Below are 25,709 nucleotides of genomic sequence, written 5' to 3' on the forward strand. Positions count from 1 at the left end.
GTAAGATACTGTGATTTGAAAAACTACATATATATATATATCAGGGCTGTCATTGTTCTATTGCTGTTGAAGAGACACAACCAAAGCAACTCTCATAAAGCATCTAATTGGGGCTGGCTCAGTTTCAACTAGTTTATATTATCAGCATGGTATGTCCAAACAGACAAGGTACAGAAGCAGCTAAGAGCTCTATATACTGGCCTGCAGGAAGACTGGGCCTGGCACAGGCTTGTTTACTTAAGGTTTTTCAAGCTAAGATTTCTGTGTAGTCCTGAATGTTTCCTGGATGTTCTGACACCCAAATGAGTTTATCAGCACCCACCCCTCAAATCTATTCCTCTGAAAACAAGAAACACCCACTCCAGCCCCCAACAGTCAATGCAGGACTGGGCGCTTCCTGAGGATAGACAAGGCTGTGGGGCCATCCTTACTCCCAACTAGTAGAGGCTCAGTGGCTCTATCCCCATACCAAATGGCCTTAAGAGGCGGTCCTAGTACAAGGGCTCAAAGAGGTTAAGTTCCTACTTAGGTATAAACATTTTCTCATAGGCAGGTTATTTGAGCTCAAGGATATAGACCAGTCCCAACTGGCCAGGGTTGTGCTGCAGATCGGTGTTCTGGAAGGAACCAAGAATCTCTGAAATATGGAAAAACTCCCAGCTGGCCCTGAGCAATCTCAATCTTAGCACTTGGAGATGGGCAGCTGGACTGTATAGATATTCCACCTGAACTCAGACCAAAAAGGCTAACTGGCAGGTTTGACATCTCCCTGTATGCCACCTACAAACTTAGAACCAGTGCCCACAGTCCTACATTGCTACTTCAGGTCTAAACAGCATACTTGCTTCCCTTTGAGGCCATTACACCCAGCATGGTTTCTCATGCCACCCAAACTAGCCTTAAGTAGTTTCAAGAACTAAAAAGTGAGCAGCATGCATAACTTGAGTAGGGCCATTAAGTATACCTTCTAATTAGAAATACTTTGTAAGCTAGGCAAGGTGGCAAACCAGTCTAGCTAGGCAGGGGGACAAAGCTCCCAGTTTAAGCAGTTCTACCTAGAATTTAAAATTATCTTTCACATGTTTCTAACATGCCATTTCCGGACCTTTTAATAAAGGGTTGGTATACCCTCTTCAGCTAACTTTTTGCCTTTAACAAGGCCCTGGACTGCATAACTGATTACATTCAAGCCTTAAAACAGCAGACAAATCACCTGTCAAAATTACAAATACCTACTTCACTCTAGGGTAACTTTGTTAATGTCAGAACAAAATCAAAAAGACCACATTTCCACCCACTACAGTAAATAGATTATTTAACCCAATATTTGATGTGAACTCCCCCACAATATGTATCAGCCAACAAAATACACTTTACTTTGTTATATTAAAGCACTTTAATTGTAAAATTTTTGATAATGTATATGATATATCTTCTATTCAAGCTTTCATCCAGGCACCTGCAATAGAGGTAACAACATGTTAGGCACATTTCTATGATTTTAACTTAATATTAAACTGTTAAGACACAGAACATCAGATCTTTTACTTTCATCAGGTCATCAGTGAGAGAGTTCAAGTTGGGGTGAGATCATCATGTATTCTGGAGTAGGTTCATGGTTAAGCATTTCCAGTTCTCACCTCAAACAGGAGCTCACCAGCCAGCCATGTCCACCTGTCACAGGCGCCCTAAGAAAACAAAAACTTACTAATCTGGCTTAAAATTATAAAAGGTTACAGGTTACTATAGTAACCTCAGAAATGAAGTGGAACGGCTTAAAGGTGATATCACTTTGCATCATTTGGCAGAATCATAACATCACTGGTTACAAGCCACATTATAATCTGTACAAAAACAAGGTGACTTACCTTGAAAATCCAGAAATGAAGGATCTGTTTGAAAATTGAAAAAGTGCATTAGTACAGTTACTTATCTTCATTATATTTTACACTACTTCTTGGGTCTTCAGTTCTGTTCAGTCTATAAACCCCCTCAATTCACTTGCTGCTTGCCAAGAGGCCCGAGACTATATGGTTGCCATCACCATGCCCTAGGAAACTTATCCTTATCAGTCCTACTACTGAGTTAAGTCAGTGGCATGGCACACAAAACCTTAGCATTAGGCTTTGGGCCTCAATCCCTAGGACTCAGCCTCCATTTGTACTTTCCTAATACTGCACAATCATGGAAAACTTTAAAACATTACAGCCAGATACATCAGATAGGAGCGAAAGACATGATTGCTCATCAGCGTTAAGTCTGCTGAACTATGTTATCATCACAGTATCGGCTTGTTTGTAAAGCGTATGTACCTTCAACACATGCACATTTCAAAGAAACTTACCACTATGTTAAGCTTGCCATGTCTTCAGTTAAGGGGACTCATGTGTGATACCTGCAGAAATTATGCTCAGTTTAGAAATAAATGTTTACAAAGTACACTTACTGCTATTCCTAAATACTGTTTCAGCTTAACAATCAATCTTCAGCTGTTATTCAGAGAGATTCCCATCTGTTTAACTTTGTTAGTCATCACTAACAGTACCTTATTCATATAATACCAAGTTTACAATGCTTACCTTTATTCATAACCTTTGTATCTGAAAATAAAAGACAGCACTTATTACTACTGACCGTATGCATGGTCCAAAGTTAAATAAATGTTAATACAGGAAATACTGCCAATGACTTAGAATAATCTTGAATTCAAGGCCCAAGTAGCTTCTTACCCAAGCAAGCCATCCAAATGAAAGCATGCAACCAGAGTAGCTAGAACTAAAAGAAAATACCTCTTACAAATATGCTAAGCACCACTCAACTATTCTTAGCTACCTGCCCCAGGGTTCTTCAGTGTAAAAATTGTCTACAGATTGTTTTCAGCTCAGACATTTGATCAACATCATTACAAAAACCCTGAGTTGTCCAAAATAAACCTATCTAAACATCCAAGACCATGCATGCTAGACTTTGAACTTAAAATCTCTGCATGCCACTTTGTGTTAACCTATACGTATGAACTGTTTCTCAATACTTACTTTTAAAACGGTCCGCCCTATTCAAACACTCCACCTAAAAAGAATTTAAAGTTTAGTGCCGTCAAAAGGTTAAAATTTGTCCCACAAAGAGCCAAGCAAGCCCAACATCAGATAGAGCTAATTAAGATCTTCACATTAGTCAGAATGTGCTTGTCATCATGCAGGCTGAGTTCAAAGGTTATGGCTAGGACACCGAACACGTGGCCACTTTGCAATGCCACATTGACTTGGCCTGTTTAGCTCCATACCTTTAGTTTCACTTACCATTTTCATTTTCTGGTCTCCCATTCCGTCACCTGCAATATCAAACAAACTGACTCAGCAAAACTAGGGCACTAGCTAAGACTTGTATAAAATAACTAGTCCCCAGATAAAACAAGCCCCCACCTCTTCAGCTATAATGTACAAATGCCATCTGGCTTCAGATCTCCCCCCATTCTGATCTTGAATCCTTTTGTTTAACTACACTTGGGGTTAGGGATCTTTAGTTCTCATTTGCCATTGTATATTCCTTGCAATGGGACCATATATGCATACAAAAAACTGCTTACATGGATATCGTCTGGTCATCCATCTTCCTCATCAGTCCTGGGAAGAAAGTGTTTATGTAAGTACTGCTTACAGTGTTAAATAACCCCCAAATCATTATCATGTGCCTCAGTTATAATTAATGGTGGCATAAAGCTTTCGTCACCCCAACTGTCAAGAGTAGCAAATATGATGTCATCATTGTGGCACTGTCCTTTCCACCAAAACTTTCACTAACATTTCAGTACTCACCTTAGTCTTCATCCATCTTTGCCATAAAACTGGAAAAAGAGATGTGAACCATCAGTGCTGCCCTCTGCTGAATCTATAGCTTCCAGCACCCAAATTAAAGCCTCAGAACAGTGTTTTTCAGAAATCCCTTCTGTCCACTACTCTCATACCATCATTGGCTTTATGTTCAATGCTTTTTTGAGATGCCCTACTGACTTACCTGCCTGTGCAATTCCAGAAGTCCCATCCTAAGGGTCCACGTGGCCATTCCTAAAAGGTTTATTTTAATGTTAATAACGGCTTTACTCCCACAAAAACCCATCTTATAACGAACTGTGTTCATATACGCACCATAGAGATGCACATATCCAGAAAATACACCTAAGTCTACCCCAGGTCTTCCCCATGAGGTTCACTTGTTAGTGACTAAGGCCTACTTAATGCCAGTTCCTAGCTAACGCCTTCAACCCCGTGGCTCTCAAGCTACGCAGGGCTCTGCACTCCCCGTACCGTACTTAAGCGCAATAGGCCTCTCCAGGTGACTCAGCATGCTCTGCCATCAGAATTGTTGGTATTCATCAACGAGGTCAGTTGTCCCTACCAACATAACCTTCATCATAGCACGAGCATGCATGCTGAGTCCTTCTTGTAGTGCTTCCTGATTGAAGCCCATCTCTAGTATGCCACAAACACACGTTTGTATCTTAAACCAAGTTCCCTTACTGGCCACGGAATTCCGCCAGCTTACGGTGTTGCATTCCTACGAGGCCTGAACCTATAATATACAAAGACGACCTCTTACCTACTCGACCTCGCCTCACAGCTCCGAAAGACCGATATGGCGGCTGAGTCGAGTATATAAGGTCTTCGTGACGTCAAGACGTACGGCCGCCCGCTGCGTCCCTTTAGACCCCGCCCTTTCCACGCCCCCAGACTCCTCCTCAAGCCCCACCTCCTCACACCCTTACATCCCGGCTGGCCACGCCCCAGAGAGCCTGGAGGGCGGAGTAGAGGCCGGCACGTCAGGCCCGCCCTCTGCCTCAGAGGAGTAAAAGCTGAGGGGAGGGGGCTCCTGCAAGGACAGCGCTGGGGGAGGGGCGGTGTGAGGGTGACTGATTTCCTTCCGGCACGTCGCCCGCTCCGGAGGAGGGGGTGGGGGGTTTCACTTCCGGAACGGTGTTCCGGCCCATTCCGGCCCATTTTCACCCCCGGAGGTAGGTGCTGTTCCTTGACTGGGCTTGGGCCCCGCAACCCTGTCCCATTAGCCCATACCAGCAGCTCCTCGGCCGCGTCTCAGTGGCAGCCAGCTCCTAGGGCACTCCGTCGCCGCCCCCACCTCCCCTCCAAGCACTCCGTGACCTTCCACCCCTTTGGCTCGGAGCTGCGGAGCTCGCGGGCCCGCCCCCTCGGCGAGCCCCTCCCTCAGGACCCCGCGCGGCGGGGACACACCCAGACACACCCCCACCCAGGCAGCCGCCGCCGCCCTCTACCGAGTCCCGGGGCGCCGCCCCCTTCCCCTCCCGCGCCTTACCTGAGCGCCCGCAGCTCCCTTTTAGCCCGCGGGGTTCTGCTCCCCTCTCTTCCTGGCACCTGTGCCACTCCTTGCTCAGCCAGGTCCCCTTTGCCCATGCTTCCTGATACTAATGGAGGCTGCCCCAGTACCTGACTGGCCAACCCCAAGCGTTCCCGATTCTCCCTTTTACAGCTCTCGCCCCTTCAGTGCGGACGCTAGAGAAAGACTTTACTCCAGGGGCTTCCTCACTGGGGAATTGCTGGAAAGAGCAAACAAAAAGGCGCTGGTGTAGGCTCCAAAATAAACATCTGAATTCGTGATGGCATCGACAGAGGCTCTTAATGGATTAAAAGTTTCAAAACAAACAATAACGCTTTGGAAAAAGGTCAGATTGGTTAAAGTTGCTTCCTGAAAGCCGAGTTTGCACTTCCCTGTTTACTCAATAAGTGTGTTGTAAATTCGAGATGATAATGTGAGCTTGTTAGGACAACTTCCTGGTATGCCGTGTAGTCTCATAAATTTAGAGATAAATTGGATGCACAGTGACCTTAAATCAGTAAGTCATTATGGTATTTTCGAACTACCCTCAACTAATTAAGACCAGTTGCAGACCTTTAGTGGGAAGTTTCCTGCTTTACTTTTGTCAGCTGTGGGGAACCAACTTTCTCAGGCAAAATAGCATCACCACTTTGGAATACCTAAGATCAAGTTTGTTGGGGAGAAAAAGATTTACTTAGTTTTTGCTAACTCTGGAAACTAGGCCCCAAGTTCTCTGCATGTTAATTGAATGCTGACAGGGCTGTGGAATGTTTCCTAACCTACAGTTCACCTCAGTCCCTTATTCAAAAAGTGGGAGCTCTAACTGGTAGGCTTAAAAGTATGGGCCAAGTCTGGCATGGTGGTCAAATACCAGCATTATTCACTCTCTGCAGAGGCAGTCAGATCTCTTTGAATTAGAAACCAGATGGTCTACACAGTGAATTCCTGAAATAGCCAGGGCTACATAGACCCTGTCTCAAACAAACACCTGATGTGGTGGCTTAATTCTAACATTCCTGTGGACAGAGGCAGGTAGATCTCTGAGTTCCAGGCTAGCACGGTCTACAGAGCAAGTTAGGGCATCCAGAGCTACACAAAGATTGTCTCGGAAAAAATAGTGGCCATTCATGTACGATGTTAGTCCCTTGATAAACACCTTGTGCCACATGTAAATTAGTCAACCTGTATGTGTTTGATATCCCTTCTTTATAAACTTCTATCTTTGTTATATGGCTTATTAATAAAGTATGGGCATAGCTTGAATTTTTTGCAGTGTAGCAATCCCTTTTTTGTGTGTTAATTATTTTACTGTGCAATCTAAACACCTTGTGCCAGGCTTTCCAGCTTACAATAATCCTAGTACTTAAGAGGTAGGATTAGGAGGTTGAGGCTGGCCTTGTCACTAACAAAACACCTGCTGGCAATTCTGTTTCTACATCCAAACATAAGGAAGATGTTTCTTTGTATATAGAGAATTCCTTTTTTCTTCCTGAGACAAGATTTCACTTAAGTAGCCCAGACTCATGATTCTCCTACCTCATTGTCCTAAGCGCAAAAATTACATATGTGTGTGCCTGGCACTCATGGGGAGATTTTAAATTTGGGGGGGGGGGGTGTTTGAACTAGAAAGCACCAAGGGAGTCAAACTAGTACTAAGACTGTGGTTTGCTCTTTCAGCAGGGTTGAATGTCTGTCTGCCTGTACTTTCAGGCATGACCATGGAGAAAAGTGGGAACATACAATTGGAGATCCCCGACTTCAGCAACTCGGTTCTGAGCCATCTCAACCAGCTACGAATGCAAGGCCGTCTCTGTGATATTGTTGTCAATGTGCAAGGGCAAGCTTTTCGGGCTCACAAAGTAGTACTGGCTGCCAGCTCCCCTTATTTCCGGGATCACATGTCCTTGAATGAAATGAGTACTGTGTCCATTTCTGTCATCAAGAACCCTACTGTTTTTGAACAACTTCTTTCTTTCTGTTATACAGGGCGGATATGCCTGCAACTAGCAGATATCATCAGCTACCTAACAGCTGCAAGTTTTCTGCAGATGCAGCATATTATAGACAAATGTACACAGATCCTAGAGGGCATTCACTTTAAAATTAATGTGGCTGAGGTTGAAGCAGAATTAAGTCAAACAAGGACAAAGCATCAAGAGAGACCTCCAGAGTCTCACAGGGTTACACCAAATCTAAACCGCTCACTCAGTCCACGCCATAACACCTCAAAGGGGAACTGGAGAGGACAAGTCAGTGCCGTGCTGGATATCAGAGATCTCAGTCCTCCTGAGGAGTCCACCAGTCCTCAGATAATTGAACAGAGTTCTGATGGAGAGGGCCGGGAGCCCATTCTTCGAATTAACAGAGCAGGACAGTGGTATGTGGAAACAGGAATAGCAGACCAGGGGCCCCGGAGTGGTGACGAAGTTAGGGTTCTTGGAGCAGTGCACATCAAAACTGAAAATCTGGAAGAGTGGCTTGGGCCAGAGAATCAGCCTTCTGGAGAAGATGGGAGTAGTGCAGAGGAAGTCACAGCCATGGTGATTGACACCACAGGCCATGGTTCTATAGGACAGGAAAGTTACACTCTAGGGTCTTCAGGAGCCAAGGTAGCTCGGCCAACCAGCAGCGAAGTTGACAGGTACGTTTTGTTTCCCCTTTTAAAGCTATTGTATGGGTATCATTAAATGAGCCCTCTGTGTTACAGAGGGCATCTTTCTAACCTGATGTTCTTCATCTTACTTGGGGAGACTGGAAGTATGTCAAAAGACTTGCATTATTTTCAAAGCAGGAGGCTCCTGGTTCTGAAATATTGACAATGTGAGAACTGTGGTAAAATTAGCCACTTCAGTGAGTCAGAATAGCATCTGCAGCCACTCTAGGATAGGTGATTGCCAGGGCTTTCTGCATTCTAGACAGGAAGCTGATTGTCAGGAGTTGGTAACATTGCTTTTTCTCACACAGGTAACCCTTGTGGAGTTTGACTTTTCTTAAAGCACTATGCATTTCTCTTTGCCCTTTCCTACCAAAGTAGAGTTTGGTGCCATCAGTAATTGTTCTTTTCAAATTAGAGTAATTCTAGAGAAAAGCTTTTTGAATGTTTTTCAAGTGTCACCTAGTGATGTTTGAAGTAGCACCTTTGAAACTGCTTCTACCCCAGGCCTGAGAGTCCTCACCCAGTGATGTTACGGCCTGTCGTTCTCACTGTTTTCTTCCTAATATACAAAGTCTGTTAGAGTTCCTTTTGGTGGCTTCCATCTAGTCAACTGAAAGAAAATGTTACTAGTTTAAATTGGTAATATTTTGTGTTCTTTCTTATTTATGTATTGAGAGATTTCTGTAACTCAGGCTGTCCTAGAACTCAGGGCAGTCCTCCTGCCTCAGCCTCTTGAGTACTGGGATTACTGGCATGAGTCACCATGTTTGTATTTTTTTTTTTTGTTGTTATTTTTGGGAGTTTGTTTTTGTTTTTCAAGACAAGGTTTCTTTGTGTGGCCTCTGCTGCCCTGGAACAAGCTAGTCTGGAACTCAACTCACAGAGATCTAATTGCTTCTGCCTCCTGACTGCCAAGACTTAATGGGTTGTGTTAACCATCGCCCAGCTCATGTTTGGTTTTGGGGTTTTTTCAAGATGATCTATAGCTTACTATGTAGCCTAGGCTAACCTCAAACTCAAGCATTCTTCCTGCCTCAGGCTACCAAGCACTTAAGACTTTAGGCTAGCTTGTTCTTTTCTCTACTTAAAATAGATTGAAATGGATAGAAGTACTGAGAGTCAACCCACTGACATGAACATGGTAGAAGGAGAGAATAGACTATTAAGTTATCTCTACACACATATCTCTCATAAATAATAAAATTGACCTAGGGATTAATTAAAACTAACTCCTTTCTTTAGTTTATAGCTGATAATGTAGCCATTTAGGATTTTTTTAGCCACTTGGGTGGTCTTCATTTGAATATTTTCCATCATGTGATCTTGATAGGCTAACTATTCTTTAGCACAGAATATATTCATCCCCGGGATTGGTAGTTATTGTCCTCCTGCATTAGAACTATATTAGGATGTATACCTTAGATACAAAAAAAGCTTTAATATATATGAAATATGAACAAATTACCGTAAGAGAAAGAACAGCCCAAACCCCAGTAGTCACATAAAAGAGCCAGAATTTCCAGGCATCATGGAACATGCTTGGAATCTTAGCACTTGGGAGGTTGAACCAGAGGATTGTTATGAGTTGAGGAACATGTAGCCTTGGAGCCTAGCCTGTGTAGTGAATGCCAGGCCACCCAAGGCTTCCTAGCAAGACCATAGCTCATAAAACAAAACAGAATTACAGTCTTTTCAGTACTTACTAGAGTAGAAAGCTTCACTTTGTCACTTTGAAATATTTGTCTGACTTAGTTCCATTCCTCAGCAATAAGAGTAGAAACAGCATTCAAGTTCTTTGACACTACTTGTCTATTGGTCCCCTTTTATGCTCCTTTTCCAACAGATTTAGTCCCTCCGGCAGTGTTGTTTCCATGACAGAAAGACACAGAGCCAGAAGTGAGTCTCCTGGGAGAATGGATGAGCCTAAGCAACTTAGCTCCCAGGTATGTAGTTTTGGACTTAGGATTGCTGTGTTGGTTGAAGAACTTGTCACTGAATAAATGAATAAAAAAGGATGGAGGAGAAACAAGTGGCCCTATTAAATACTGGATTTGATATATATTACTTTTTTTTTTTAAATCTTACTTGGGAGCACACTAGAATTAGAATTTGAGATATAGAAAAAAAAACTTAACAGTGTGAGGGTGGAACAATGGCTCAACAGTTAGAGCACTTACTGCTTTTTTTGAAAACTCTGGTTTGGTTCCCAATGCACAACCGTCTATAATTCCAGTTCCAAGGGATCCAGTGCCTTCTTCTGACTTCTGCAGACACTAGGCACACACGTGTTTCATATATGTACATGTAGGCAGAGTACTCCTACGCATAAAATTAAGTCTTTTTTTTTTAATGTGGAACTTTTTCCTGATTATAGAGCTATACCTGTAAACCTGAGAGTAAGATTAACTCCAAACATTATAACTTTGTATCATTTAGAACCTGGATTAGAAATAATTTCATTTGGGGAAGGTAGGGAATGTAAGAGTGAGTGATTGTGTGTGTGTGTGTGTGTCTCTGTGTGTGTTTGTTAGCTTATATAATATCTAAACAAATTTTAAAAAGCAAATTGCTTACACATTTCTGTGTATCTTTTATATGAATATATCTTTGTGTGTATGTTTGGGTTTTTTAATAAGTATATAATTTATCGCTTTTTTCTGTGCATTGGTGTTTTGCCTGTTTGTCTGTCTGTGTGACTATGGAGGGTATCAGGTCCCCTGGAACTGGAGTTAGCAGTCATAAGCTGCCATGTAAGTACTGGAAATTAAACCCAGGTTCTCTGGAAGGGCAGCCAGTGCTCTGAACCTGAGCCATCTCTGCAGCTCTGTTTTTTTTTTTTTTTTTTTTTTTTTTTTTTTTTTTTTTTTTTTTCTTATTTGCTTCCTCAGTCATACTACATCATACTACAAAGTTCTAAAGGCTAGATGTGGTGGTGCAAATCTATAATCCCAACATGTGGGAAATAGAGACAGGATTACTGCAGATTTGAAACTAGTCTGGTGCTCACTTTGGCAGCACATATACTAAAATTGGAACAATACAGAGAAACTAGTCTGACCTACTTAATGAATTCCAGGCCAGCCAGGGCTTAGAGGAATACCCCATCTTTAAAAACAAAAGCTCACAAGAATGACGTCTTCTACGTACTGCCCAGCTCTCCTTAGCTAGTATAAGTGGATGGTTGACCTTTTTGTTGTTGTTGTTTTGTCTTTTACAGATCTTAATCATTGAGTATTGATTTTCAAAGCTGTAAACCATTTAGAACACAATAAATTAGACACTTTAATACTGGGAAAGAAAATACAAGTAGCTAAGATTGTATAGCTTGCCAGGTACAATGATAACGCCTACACTGGGGAACAGAGTAGGTGGATGAATCTCTGTTATTTCAAAGCCAACCTGGTCTATGTAGCAAATTCCAGGCCAGTAAAGGCTACATGGTAAGATTCTGTCTTTAAAAAAGAAATAGTTTTTTTAACCTCTATTATAATTTCTTGTTAGCCAAACCACTAGACATTTGTTATGTGTACTGGTATACTAAAGCAGTAAGGTATTGTTACAAATTAAGCTTTTGTTTTGTGGTTTTTATTGTTTTGAGACAGGGTCAGCCCAGGCTGACCTCAAACATGCGCCTTCTGACTTTACCTCCCTAGGGATAGGATTACAGATGTGTTCACTACACCTTGCTATTTTTTTTTTTTTTGTTTGTTTGTTTCATTTTGGTTTTTTGATTAAGGGGTAGAGAAAATGTTAAGAGCTAAGAGGGAAAGTAGTTAGAATGCCTTTTCTCCCCATCTCTCAAATCTGGTATAATAACACACAAAGTTACAACAAATAGGGCAGATCTTAACAGCCTTGTCGATTAATCACACAAACACACAAGAAGAATGTAAGTACTTACAGGCATTTACTAGACTTAGTGTCCACATAATGCAAGTACACTTAAACAGATTTCTGTATTTGTGTGTGAAGGTAATTTTTTTGTGGAGGGTGGTGTACATGTATATATGGCAGGTAGAAGTAAACCTCATGCCTGACAGTGGTGGCACAGGCCTTTAATTCCAGCACTTGGGAACCAGAAGCAGGCTTCTAGTCTTTGAGTTTGAGACCAGCCTGGTCTACAGATCAAGTTCCAGGACAGCCATGGCTACACAGGGAGATCCTGTCTTAGAAATAAAAAAGAAAAACACAGGGAGGAAAGAGAAGTAAACCTCAGATGTTGCATTTTTTACCTTAATTTTTCTTAAGAAGGGGTCTCCAACTGGCCTTACACTCAAAGACTCAACTAGGCTGGCCAGGATCACCGTTTGTCTCTGCCTCCACAGTGCTGGACTTAAAAACTTGGTGTGCCACATGACGCTCCTTTCACAGAGCTTGTGGGGATTAAACACGGTCCGAACGCATGCATGGCATGGCAAGCGCTTTACTGACTGACATCTCCCCGGCTGTGGGTTCTTCTAACTAAGCAGGTTTTAAACTCAGTTTCTATCTTCCCTCCCTTTTCCTCCTCTTCCTTAGGAAGAGAAGGAAGGAAGGGATTCCATTTTGATTATCGGTGTATCTGTGTGATTTTGTACACATGAGCACAAGTGCCTGCAGAGGCTAGAAGTGCCTGTAGTAGTGTGAATGAAAACGGCCCTGTAGGCGCATCTGTCTGAATCTGTGGTTCCTGGTTGTGGATTAAGAGGTATGGCCTTGGTGGAGGAAGTGTGTTAATGAGGGTGGGTGGCCTTTAAAATTTCAAAAGCTAAACCAAGCTGTCTGGCTCTCTGCTTCCTGCGTGAGAATCAGATCAGATGTAAATTCTCAGCTACTACTCTTAACAGCATGTCTGCCTGTCTGCCTCTATAATCCCCACCATGATGATCCTGGACTAGCCTCTGAAATTGTAAGCAAGCCCCTTATTCAGTGCTTTATTGTGTACATTGCCTTGGCCATAGTGATTTGTCACAATAACAACCCTGAGACACTTCTAGGAATTCCAGGGGGTTATGGGTACTGTGAATAGAAGTCAGGTCCTCTAGAAGAGCAACAGATGCTTTTAATTACTGAGCCATACCTCTAGCTCCATCCTCCCCTATGTGAGATAGGAGAGTATGTTATCCAGACTGTTCTTAAACTCTTTGGGTTAAAGATCTGCCTGCCTTAGTCTCCCAAGTGACAGGGACTTCTGTTTTGTACCACTCTGCCAGGATTTGAATATTTTTGTCTTTTACTTTAAGGCTCACAAATGCTGGAATTACAAGAATATAACACCATGCTTGGCTTACATAGTTTTTAGTTGTAATTAGGACAGAGATTGTATTGGAAACACATAAAGATATTTAAGTCAATAAAGAAATAGAATATAAGTAATACTATCTAAGGTTGGTGAAGTAGGTCATCTGGTAAAGGCTTAGCCTGACAACCTAGGACCACATGTGTCTTAGTTAGCATTTTATTGCTGTGAACAGACATCATGATGAATGCAAGTTTTATAAAGGACAACAACATTTAGTTGGGCTGGTTTTCAAGTTCAGGGGTTCAGTCCATTATCATCAAGGTGGAAGCATGGCAGCATCCAAGCAGGCAGGGTTCTGGAGAAGCTGAGAGTTCTACATCTTTATCCAAAGGAAGCCAGGAACAGACTGGACATCTTCAAGAAGCTAGAAGGGTCTCCAAACCTTACCCCACAGTGACACACTTCCTCCAACAAGGCCACACCTTCTGATAGTGCCACTTCCTGGGCTAAGCATATTCAAACCATCATGTCTAGAGGACAAAACTGATTTCCATACACACCACACACATTCTCTCTCTCCTCTCTCTCACTTTTGTGTATGCGTGTGCACACACACACCTAAGAAGTCTGCCTAATAAAGGTGTTGAGAACTGTACTCGGGTCCCCTGGAAGAACAGCAAATGTTGTTAACCACAGAACTATCTTTCTAGCCTTGATTAATGTAATACTAAACAAATAAACAAAAACCTTCAAGAGTACTGTCTAGAAATGATAAGAAAGAATAAATATGTCTACATACTTTAATATGTAAAATTTTATTATGTTAAGTCCATTTACTGGTTATTTTTTGTGCCACAGAAGACCAGAGTAAAGCAAAATTTTGTATAGCTTATTGCAGTTGTTTGTCTTTGTGCATGTGTATGCATGTGGCTATCAGAGGGCAACTTGGAGGAGTTGGTTCTCTTCTTCCATCTTGTGGGTCACTTAGGTTGTCAAGTTTAGAGGCAGGATCTCTACCAGCAGGAACACCTCAGTGTCTAACTTACATTAGTATGAGCCAAAAAGAGGAGAGAAAGAAAACTGATGGATTGAAAATACTGAAACTATAGTTCAGTGATAGAGTACCTGTCTTGAAGACATGAAACCTAAGCTCAATGCCCAGTGCTTCAAAAAAGAATGTATAATAAGGCCTTGGACTTGATCTACATCCCTTTAAATAAACAAACTGACTTTCTTACTGTAAAGGGTGAATCTGGAATAGACTGCCAAAGTTACTTCTTAAAATCTTTTTTTTTCCACCACTGGAAAGTTAAAAATATCTGGCCTAATTTTTCAAGTAAGTTACAATCTTTCTAGCTCAGCTTTCCTACTACTCATCAGCATTCAGTGTCTGTTTTGACTTGTAAACTTCTCAGTGCGCGCTATAACTCCATCAGATTCTTTGTTTTGGGTCTGAGATTCCTCATTCTTTTGAGTCCCTTAAAACTCCATTCCTGTTTTCTCCATCCTAATTAGTCCAGTGTTCTTTGATCTTTTTTTCCCCACACACTGCATTATTTTTCCTCTTTTGTAGGAGAGGAAAAATGGAAGGCAAGCACTGTACGCCAAAGAAAATCTCTAGCATCTTAACTTTTCCTGATTTCTACTAATCACATAAATTCTTACTTAATTGAAGCTTCCTTGAGAGCAGATGTTTCTAACCTTATATGTATCTCTGACGTTGTCTTGTCAGTTTTACTTCTAAGAACAGTAGTGGTTGATTTTGTCATTGCAAATATCACAAACTATAAAAGTTCTATCTACTAAATAGGAGGTTATTTGGTAGCTTTTGAAATCTCCAGTTTAAGGAGAAAGCTAAAATTCTCAGCTTTAAAGATCTTTAAGTAACTGGTTTTTTTTAAAACTCCTTTTCAGTTCTTTGAGTGTCTGGTAGCAATTAAAGATTGAAGTGATGGGGAACTTTCAAGTCTATATCAAGTACATGGGATACTTGTTTTAGAAAGTATAGAAATTTTCAGGTGTGGTAGTTTACCCCTGTAATGCCAGCACTTGGGAAACTGAGGCAGCAGGATCACTTCAAGTTTGAAGCCAGCCTGAGCTATATACAAGTTCTAAAGCTAGGCTGTCATGTATCAAGCTGACAAAAAGTAAAAGAAGTCATTTTGGTGGTGTTTGCTTTTAGTTTAGACCTTCATTTTTTCAGGGAGCCCTGGCCGTAGACCAGAATGGCCTTGAATTTAGAAATCTGCCTGCCTCTGCCTTTCAAGTGCTGGTGAAATAATTCTTAAAATGTTTTGTGAAGCAAGTACTGATTGAGTTCATAGTGTTGCAGTAATTATATGATTCAGTTGTTATCAGCACTATGGTCTCACTCTGTAGATGCCAGATGCCAGTCTAGTGCTGAGCCAAGCAGGATGCTGTCACACCATATGCAAGCAGCCCTCTCTATTCCGCTCCCTTCCCAGGTGGTTTACTCCACCCTCTCTTAACTGCTTCTGTCCCAGGTGGCCAGTGACCACCCCAGCATGTTTTCACACACTGTCCTCCACCACTGGTAAAAATATGACTCCACAATCATTAACTTATCAGACAGGTTTATATGTTAAATTCTCAATTCACAATCCTTCTACACAATAAGCTTACAACCAGTTGACAAAAATATAAGCTGCCCACCTAGATAAGATAAATTGACCCATAGAAATCCTTAGAAATAATCATAACAACCTTATCTATCTAGAGATGCTCTGAGAGAAACAGCCACATCTGCTTCCATGTTTCTTCCCCTTGAATCTCCTTTTCTCCACCTTCTATCTCCTTACCAGAACTCTGTCACCGCCCACTCTCTACTGTCTAATCATGTACCACCTTGACATCAACTACACATAGCTATTTGGCAATGCAGAAATCCTTGAATGTATATATTTTAGGAAATTGCCAAGTGGGATAGAGAAAACCAAGAGGCACCTATTTTATGGCCTTCTTTTATTTTTTAAATTACATTTTTAAAAGTTACATTTGTGTGTGCATGTGCTTGGTTATGTGTGTGTATCACTCTCGTGCATCTTGTGAAGCATAGCCATGGTGTGTATGGAGGTTAAAGGACAACTGGAAGGAGTCAGTTCTCTCCATTCACCATGTGGGTATCAAGGATTGAACTCTGATTGTCAGACTTTTCTTTTGGGGGAGAGCAGTATGTGGTGGTGCCATTGTCTTGAGAACAGGGTCTCTCTATGTGTCCCTGGCTGTCCTAGAACCCCTGAGTGCTGGGATTTAAAGACCATAGTTGACTTTTCAAGTATTTTCATGCACTGAGCCACCTCACCAGCCGTTTTCTGTTTTCAAAGTAAAAAACAACTAAAAGTTAAGGTGCTTCCTTTGTTGTTTGTTCTTCGGTGGCAGCTTTACCAGAGTCATTTTAAATGAGATGAATCACAGTGCATGATTTTTGTAATAATGGTTGAGTGGTTATTAAAATGCATCATTTTCTCTGTGTGCACAGAACTGGTGTGGCATGACTTTCCTCGAAGTTTCGAAGTGTTTTTTAGAAAATTGTATCCTCAAGATTATAAATAAAGCTAAAGTAAACTTGGCACCTAGGGCAGAAAGGAAACTGGATGCAAAATATAAGTACATATATATATACACATATGAGTTTATAATACTTAATATATACGTACAAATACAAGAATTTGTAAGGTTTAACTATCACAAAATGTTACTGAACTAAAGTGCTCAACTGTATCCATTTATTCAGTGCTCAACACAGCCTCTAAAGGAAATGATCTCAAAAACTAAGTACAACTCAAATTTGAATCCAGGGTCCTCTTTAATTGTTATATGATACCATGCATCCATTTCTTCTTTTCCAAAATGGCTGAGTTTGATAATACATGACTGTAGTGCCAGCCACATTGGAGACTAATCAGGAAGCTATCTTAGCAAGGGATGTTTGAAGCTAGCTATGGCAATACAGTGAGAGTCTGTTGCAAAAAAATGACTTTGGGTTTTTGACACAAGGTTTCACTTGTATTCCTGGCTGACATTGAACTTCTGGTGCTCCTCTTTCATCTTCCTCTGTGCTGGAATTATATATTTGAAATGTGAGCTATCATGTCCAGTTCAGATTCTTAAAAATATGTCTCAAGGTGTTACTACCAACATCTAACCTCATGAGAATCCCACAAAGTTGGAACAACATGTGATGACCTTGTGAGGAGCCTCAGAAATTTCTGTAAGTAATCCTAATGGCCTTATACTCACTGGGTAGACAAAGCTGGCCTGGAACTCCAGAACTCAGCCTGCCTCTGCCTCTCAAGTTTTGGGATTAAGGACATGCATCACTATGTCCAGCTTCATTATTTTTCAAATTATACAAGTGTTTCTGGTGGGGAAGTATGTGCACATGATGTCTGTAGAAGCCAAAGGCATCTATCTGGAGCTGCAGGCAGTTGTGAGCAACTAAACATGAGTGCTAGGAACTAAACGCTGGTCATCTGCAAGAGCTATGCACACACATAATGACTGGGCCATGTTCTTATCCTTCCAGTTGTCAGATGGAAAAGCTCCATGTCTTCAGCCAACTTACTTTCAAGTCACTTAAAGCTTTTTAGTATTTAGGGGATGGTGAGGTAGCTCAGTGGCTGAAAGCACTGGCTGCTCTTCCAGAGGACCCAGGTTCAATTTCTAGCAACCACATGGAGCTCACAACTGTCACCCACTTCTGGTCTTCAAGAGCACTAGGCACACATGATGCATAGACATAGATGCAGGCAGAGCACCCATATACATAAAATAATAAAATTTAAAGAATTTTTTAGTTTTTATGAAATGATAATGATGTGCTGGTTATTGCTTATGAAATATATATTGCATAAATATTTATGTTGTATATTTATATATATATAACTTATAAAGCTTGCTATTGCTGATTAACATGGCAATAATAGTATCATAAATGAAATTTTATTATATTTGCCTTTATTCCATACTTTCATATTTAGTACACATAAGCCACATTTGAATTTTTGTTTTAATTAGTTAAAAGCAATTGAAATTAAAATTTTCCTTCAGTTGTATTAGGTATATGACAAATGCTAACCATGTGATTACTACATTAAATAGTTCAAATTATAGAACATTTTCATCACAGAAAGTTCTATATATTTTATAGTCAGTTGTCTAGAATATAGTTGTGAGGATAGAATCAAGGAATAGTATTGTGGCTCGTGTTCTCCTGGTACTGTGAAATGGTACTAAAGTAGAGAGTTTGGGTTTGGGTTTTGGTTTTATGAGGCATGTCTCATGTAGTCCAGGCTGGGCTTCATCTGCCTATGTAGCCAAAGGTAATCTTGAACTAATTCTGGTGTTTTTACCTCCCCAAGTATAGCAGAGGCTTAATAAGTATTCAGCCAGAACTTTGTGTTATACTTTTTATAGCAATGAAATAATAACTCAGAATTCTTTTTACATTATTATGTTAATAGCTTTATGTTTAATAGTATTAACTTCCCTCTTGGCTCTCCATTACAAGTAAGCAAATATGGGCTAGGAATGTTAACTAAGGCTCAGAGCTTTTGCCTAGCTTGCACAAGGCCCTTGTCTGTGTTCTATTCCTTACATCACACAGACACAGAAACATAAACTTCTTAGTAATAGGCACAGTAGATTGGGTTGCTTTTCACGTCTATGCTTAACATCATATAATACTCACTTACTTCTTCTGACCCAGGTAGAAGAGTCAGCAATGATGGGAGTAAGCGCGTATGTGGAATATCTCCGAGAACAAGAAGTGTCTGAACGATGGTTCCGGTATAATCCCCGCCTCACCTGCATCTACTGTGCCAAATCTTTCAACCAAAAGGGAAGTTTGGACCGCCACATGCGCCTGCATATGGGAATCACTCCATTTGTCTGCCGTATGTGTGGGAAAAAGTACACCCGGAAAGATCAGCTGGAATATCACATCCGCAAGCACACAGGCAACAAGCCCTTTCACTGTCATGTTTGTGGCAAAAGTTTTCCCTTCCAGGCCATTTTGAATCAGCACTTTCGGAAAAACCACCCTGGTTGTATACCCCTGGAAGGACCTCATAGCATTTCTCCTGAGACTACTGTCACATCTCGGCAAGCTGAAGAAGGGTCACCTTTGCACGAAGAAACAGTTGCTCCTGGAGAATCTGCCCAGGGCTCAGTTTCTACTACTGGGCCAGATTGAAACATCGAGGGGGAAGGGGCAGACCCTCCTCCCCTTTGAGCCGTAGCCAGCCCTTATCAGGACCAAGGGTTGGTACGTAGATTCATAAAATGCCACGTCACTCACCTAGAAGATGTTCCCATGGTTTTGCCAAATTAGAAGACCAACACTTGGGAAGCACTAAAGGCTCTCCTCATTACCACCTCACACTTTGGAAAATAATCAAGCAAATCAGCTTCTAATTCAGGGATCAACAGCCTTGGTTTGTTAACTTTATATGAAAAAAATGTTTTTAAACAAACTGATCAATGAATAGTCATTTATCTACCAATCATGATTGAACACCATACTTAGGTCCATATCATCTTAATGGGTGAAGTCCCAGATCTAAAAAAAAAAGCAGCAGGAGCTTTGGCCAACTGAAGCAGCCTGTCAGAAGAGGGGAAGGTAGTCACAACGGTGAGAAAGGAGAATCTTTCTTTCCTCTTCCCTGCCAGAGCATGCATTTCCATGTTTAAGGGGGAAAAAAATGAATACTGGTTGGTTCTTAACAGTCTAGAAGGTTAGATTGATTTTACCCTGGTGAGGCATCTAATACTTTTGCCTAGTTGTTTCATGTGATCATGAGGGTAGCTCAATACTGGCTACCTTGGAGCAGTATTGCAGCAGGCAAAATCACCTGAAGCTCTTGGGGCATGGAGAAGTAAAATGAGCCTCTAAGTGTTTATAGTAAGCACTCATAAGAGAGCTTGAGAAAGAGGAGCAGGGGAGGAAGGACTTCTATGCTTTGCAGATACTGCACAGCACGGGGCTGAACTGCAACTTCCTGATTGGTGTTTGTAAACCCATAGCGCTTGCATATATCCTTGGGTGTTACAAAAATGTTTCTAGTTATGTGATATAACTTGTTAGGCTGACTACCAAAAGTTCATCCTCTTGAACTCCTAGTTTCATATAACAGCAATATTATACATCAAAAATGTCACTTTCCAGTGAAATGAGCCTGGATTGTATTTTTAAGTCCACAGGTCTCCACATTTGATAACTTTTATATGAGATTTTTAAACAGTTTTTTTCTGCAATGCTATAGTTGAAAGAGATTCAACACTATTGTTCTTATTGCAACCACAGTTTCATTTCTTTCAACATGTTTTATACTTCATATTTTCAGTCCAATGAAGAACCTCACCTAAGTCTATGTCTTGGGTCTGCAAATCTATATATAATTCATAAACCAATTAGCAAATTGCTGGTGACTCCAAGAGCTTTGTTTTTTGTTTTTTGTTTTTTTAAATAATACACTACAGGGCACTTCACCTGCAAGAAAATATCATGCACAATCACATTGCAATAAAGGATCAACGGATCAGTTCTTATCAGGTGTGGCTACACTATCATTCCTAAGATTATTTTAAACTCCAAGGGGCTTTTTTAGTGATCTTGAGTTTTTCTGAGATTCTTAATCCAGCTCTGAAAGAATTTCCCAACACACAGAGCTTTCTACACCCGTCTTGCATGCAGAGAGAGAAAGGAGGGAGTTAAATGATACAGGCAATAGGTGCCTGCACTCTACTGTGCAAATACAAGTCTCTAGCTTGAGTGATTTAAAGAGAATATTTAGATGTGTAATTGTTTTGATACAGGGATGTGGATGATTCTAAGACATTTGGGAGATGGGCTGGTCCTACCTGCATTTGTGAGCCATTTCTGAGAATGTGAAGCTTGTGTGCTCCTTCCTTGTGAGCACTCTGGTATGAGGAAAGGTGGGGGAAATCCATTTTTAATAAGAAACTGGAATGCAAAGGGTGGCTTTGAACAATCTGAGAATTGGATATACTGTATCACTAGAGAAAGGTTTTCACTTCTGAAGAAGTAGAAATTCATCTTTTAAAGGAGTATTTGGTACTCCATTTGAAGAGCCTGCCCTTAGTGTCTTATCTCTGATAATTCAGGTAGGCTTCTTGCTAGTCAGGCAACAGCATGATAAAGTGAAAACTGTCTCCTAGGGCCACCTTAGGGATTACTGTACTCTGGGCCATAAAAACAGAACTGAAGCTCTAGGGAAACTTTTTAGCTTGGACTCGAGACCTTCAGTGGACAGATCTTGTCATTACTGATAGGTAGCTGGGAAGCACAGAAGATGCTGCTTCAGATGGATCTCTTTTTAAGCCAACCAAAAATAGGTCAAGTTTATCCTACTTTTGAAAAGTTAAGTTGTATACTGAAAAGTTATTTTTTTGTTTTTGCATTAGTAGCATTTTAGGTTATATGTGAGAAAATTGAGCTTTTAACTATTACCAAATTATAATGGTGAAGTACAGTAATTTCTGTAAAAAGAAACTTGGGAGCACTTATCAACACTCCATCCAAGGTCAGGCACATGCATCTTGAATGGGGTAGAGACTGTCGAATTCGTGTGGAAATGTGAAGCATGCTTGGTGGGTCCCCTTCCATTCTCACTCATTTCTATTAGGATTTGACTGTACTGATACTGTGAACAGAGTGCTTCCGGTCCTAGGACCACATCAGCACAATCTTCTTTGCTGGTTCTCTCCTCTGATTGGCCTAGTCAGAACCATGAAATTCATGAGACTTCTAGCCAGGCTACCTTTGAAATGAATTAAAGTTTGCAAAAATAATCTTGTGTTTTAGTTAGAAGTGATACCATTCTAAATATCCAGGATTCCTATCCAGATTCACTGTGACACTGTCCTACTTCTTTGCTAACATCACTGTAGGATCATAAGGGTTAGTAGTATACTATGTATATTAACGAACATTGGTGTGTACAAGGAGTATGTTTATTAAGGGTATACTAAATGGACTTTAGCTAATGCCGAAACTTACTACCAAATCTTGACTTGCACACGTCACCTTGTGAGGGGAACTACATTAGCAGTGAGAGCTGAGTGATCGGTGGGTAACTCAATGCCATGAAATTGCAGTACCAGAACTGTTACCCTTCAGTAGCACTTAGCAGTAGAAGAGCTATCCAGTATTCTGAGCAAAAGCAGAGAGTTGGTTACATGTGTATCTGTTTTCACTATTCTCTCTGAATTCTGATACTGGTATAAACTCTGGCATTCACATTGCAGTATCACTGTATTTACACAGAAAGGCTCTTCCTAATGAATTCTTCTCTGTTTTACTCAGAACCATAATTACCTCTAAACTGAGTTGGGTTTTATTTTATATAAATTCCAAGCAACTCCATAGTTTGGGGTTTTTGTTTTGTTTTGTATTGGGATATTTGAGACAGGGTCTTGCTGTATATATATAAAAGCCCCTTGCCATCCTGGTCCTCACTATATAGCCCAGTAGGGCTTTGCCCTCGTAAATACTGAGATTTCAGGACTGTACCACCCCAACTCTCATCTTGACTACATAAAACTGAATAAGTCTGTAAAGTTCAAAAAAGAAAGAAAGCAATTAAGCAAAGTTTTCTTGTATTTTTGCTTTTTTGTTTGTTTCCAGTTCCCTTCCCATCAGTGAAAGTTTTCCAAAGATGGTATGAAGTAAACGTAGACTGTCCATCTTCTTCATTGTGGAAATCCAGCTTCCACTGGATTTGTCTGGTGGAAGAGTAACATTTGCAACTTCATTTTTAACAGTTAAGTAGTCCTTTGTACAAGAAATAGCTTTAACATAGTCTCACTACTAACTCACACTAGTTTGTTTTTTTTTTTAACCTGTATAAATAACTTTTTAGAAGCAGTGGAAAATGGAAAAACTTTAATTGTAATAGAAAAGCACTTAATCAGAAAGATTTGAAATTCTGGAACATACGTAAGTAGGTGTAATTACTTTTCTCTCCTGAACATGCTCTTTTTCTTGTTTTATTTGTGTACTTATTTATTCAAGGAATATTGACTGAGTCATCACTGAGCAGTCTTTGGAAGTGGAGCTTTTTACATGGACCACAGTGGAAAAGAATTTAAGATACTAAAATATTTCCATATCTGATAGTTAAAAAAAGAGCAGCAAGTGGTTGCCAGGTAAACCACTGAGTTTGAGTGTCACTCTCAGCAGAGTTAGAGCAGGACTCAGCAAACCATGGCCTTTAAGTGAAAAACAAAGGCACCTGCTTATATGAACAAATGTATATGCAAACACCTGTGGACTTGGATATTGTTTATGGTTTCTTTATACTATAATGAAAGTGGAGTTCGTGGCCAACAAAGCTAAAAGTATTCCACTTCTAGAAGGTGTCAGAACAGGTTTGCCATCTTCTGGCTTTCTTTCAAAGATTAACTACAAATTATTTCTCCTGACATTTTGCCTTTAGCATAGTTTGGTAGAAGCTTTAATTTCAGTCTTATCTGCATCTGGTACTCAAGAGTGTGTCATTCTTTTTTCTAGATCCCTATAAGCCAGAAGGAAGCAGGGTTATGATTTGTTATTGTCCAAAAGGTTTAAGTAGATTAAGTTTAGAACAGTTGTTTGTAACAGGATATTTCTTATTTTAAAATTTTTCCACTTATAACAGTGTAGGGCTAAATGGTTACCCTGTTCAATGCTTCATGTTTGTATAAGTAAGTTTTGCCATTTTTTTGATCTTGCTTTAACTGATCTGCATAATTTAACCTCTCTAGAATTAAAGGACAATTTCTGTTACAGATAGGTATTACTGGTTGTGGTAGTTCTTGCCTGTAATCCCAGAACTTGGGAGGGAAGATGAAGGTGAGGATCAGGAGTTCAATGTTATCCCTGGCTACATAGAGGGTAGCCAGGGCCATGTGAGACTCTGTCTCATAAAAAGCAAAACAAAGGGTGTTTTGATCATATCAGATGTACTGTTTATCTAGATTAGACACCCATACTTTTCCCTTCATTTTACTTTTCTTAAGCAAATTCACTCTGTCCTCTTGTGGACTAATAAAATGTTCAAAATCTTTCTTTTTTTTCTAGATGTTTTAAAACACAGTAAAACATCAGAATGTCACATTTTTCTTAGGCCCATTCTTGCATATCTGATATTGTCTAACTTGTTAAAATATATATTTGGGATCATTATATATTTTCTTTGTGAACATTCATTGTTAGTGTTATATAAGATGCAGAGAAATGTAAAATTTTAACTGTGGTCATAGAAATGCTTGCAAGAGGAAAATATGACTTTTTCCCATTTGGAAATAAGACAAGGGCTTCAGAGTTCTATTTGGGCAGTTTTCTAGGGTGTACTAATTCAGTATGGTGAGTTTGAGGTGTTGTTTAGCTACCATTGTAGCTAAAAGTAGGATAAGTCATTAGTCTCCATGCACAACATGTCTTTAGTTCTTTTGGTTTGGTTTGGTTGTTTCATTTTGTGACAGGGTCTCTCTCACTCTGTTTATCTCTGGCTAGCCTGAAACTTCCACTGTAGGCCAGAGTGGCCTGGAACTCACAGAGATCTTTCTGCCTCCCGAGTGCTGGGACTAAAGGCATGTGTCACCATGATTGGCCACCTCTTTGTTCTTAAAGTTGCCTTCTAGTAAGAGATTACTCTGTGATATAGTAGCCTCTAAAGAATAGATGATCCTCATTGTAAAGTTTCAGACTATTCGTCTTAAGTTAAATCTACCTTCTTGCAGAGCACATTAAACTTAGTAATAATGGATTTTCTGATTGATCTGAGATATGTTACTTGGAAAAAACTTGCTGCAGATAACTGAAGATCCAACTATACTCTCTGAGGTCTTGCTAATAGATGTCATTTAAATAAGAATTGATTGAAAGCATTGACATTGCCAAGCATTACAACTAATCCTCAGCATTTTTGCTTCTTTGCTTTCCAGTATTTTCCTGGTGTTTAGATCAGGATTTTTAAATGGTGCTTTTCCCCAGGCTGGTGTTTTTACTTAGATAGTAAGTAGACTTTCTTCCTCAGGACAGTCCAAAGTTAAGTAGTATAAGTATGTTGGAACAACTGAGCTTGTTACATTACAAATTATTGCTAGGGACAGTGACCCTAGAGATGTCTGTGCAGATCATCTACTTTTGTTGTGTTGAAAGATCATTTTTTTCCTCAAAGACACATACACAACAATTCTGGAAAGACAAATATCTGAAATCCACATTATCTTTACAGAGGGTATAAAAATAACTTGTTATAAATAATTTCAAATTTCACATCATTCCTTTATGTGTCAAAAATATTTAACTTAACGCAGTTAAAAGAAGCCCAGTAGTTGAACTAGTAGAAGCTTTAAACAGCAGAGCTAATTTACAGAGGCAGAGTAGGGGGCATTTCTAATCCCTGCTATTTTGTATCTCCTCAGTAGGTCCTGTGGAAGCACCCCAGGTGACCAACACTA

The 25,709-nt window shown here is 40.4% G+C and overlaps 1 protein-coding gene and 1 long non-coding RNA gene across 3 annotated transcripts; one reads left to right on the plus strand and one right to left on the minus strand.

Annotated features, from left to right (window-relative positions):
* Positions 1 to 1,377: 1,377 nt before the first annotated feature.
* On the minus strand, positions 1,378 to 4,621 carry LOC308431843. The gene is made up of 11 exons (XR_013975391.1): positions 4,597 to 4,621; positions 4,015 to 4,064; positions 3,816 to 3,844; positions 3,587 to 3,623; positions 3,300 to 3,331; positions 3,036 to 3,069; positions 2,580 to 2,600; positions 2,345 to 2,395; positions 1,869 to 1,892; positions 1,641 to 1,688; positions 1,378 to 1,459 (listed from the first exon to the last, which is right to left on the minus strand). It is a non-coding gene; the product is annotated as an uncharacterized lncRNA (long non-coding RNA).
* A 2,400-nt stretch (positions 4,622 to 7,021) lies between these two features.
* On the plus strand, positions 7,022 to 19,603 carry ZBTB37 (zinc finger and BTB domain containing 37; the record flags this gene model as incomplete). 2 transcript variants are annotated; one of them, XM_080918060.1, is made up of 3 exons in its annotated part: positions 7,022 to 7,987; positions 9,846 to 9,945; positions 18,952 to 19,603. In XM_080918060.1, the coding sequence occupies 3 exons, from the start codon at positions 7,059 to 7,061 to the stop codon at positions 19,435 to 19,437; spliced, it is 1,515 nt and encodes a 504-aa protein (XP_080774186.1). In that variant the 3' UTR covers positions 19,438 to 19,603. The 2 variants fall into 2 exon arrangements, with proteins under 2 accessions (XP_080774186.1, XP_080774185.1); XM_080918059.1 differs by having other exon boundaries at positions 7,065 to 7,987; positions 9,846 to 9,974; positions 18,885 to 19,603.
* Between the last annotated feature and the right edge of the window lie 6,106 nt (positions 19,604 to 25,709).

This window comes from Micromys minutus, assembly GCF_963924665.1.
Source record: "Micromys minutus genome assembly, chromosome: 1".
NCBI classification, from domain to species: Eukaryota; Metazoa; Chordata; class Mammalia; order Rodentia; family Muridae; genus Micromys; species Micromys minutus.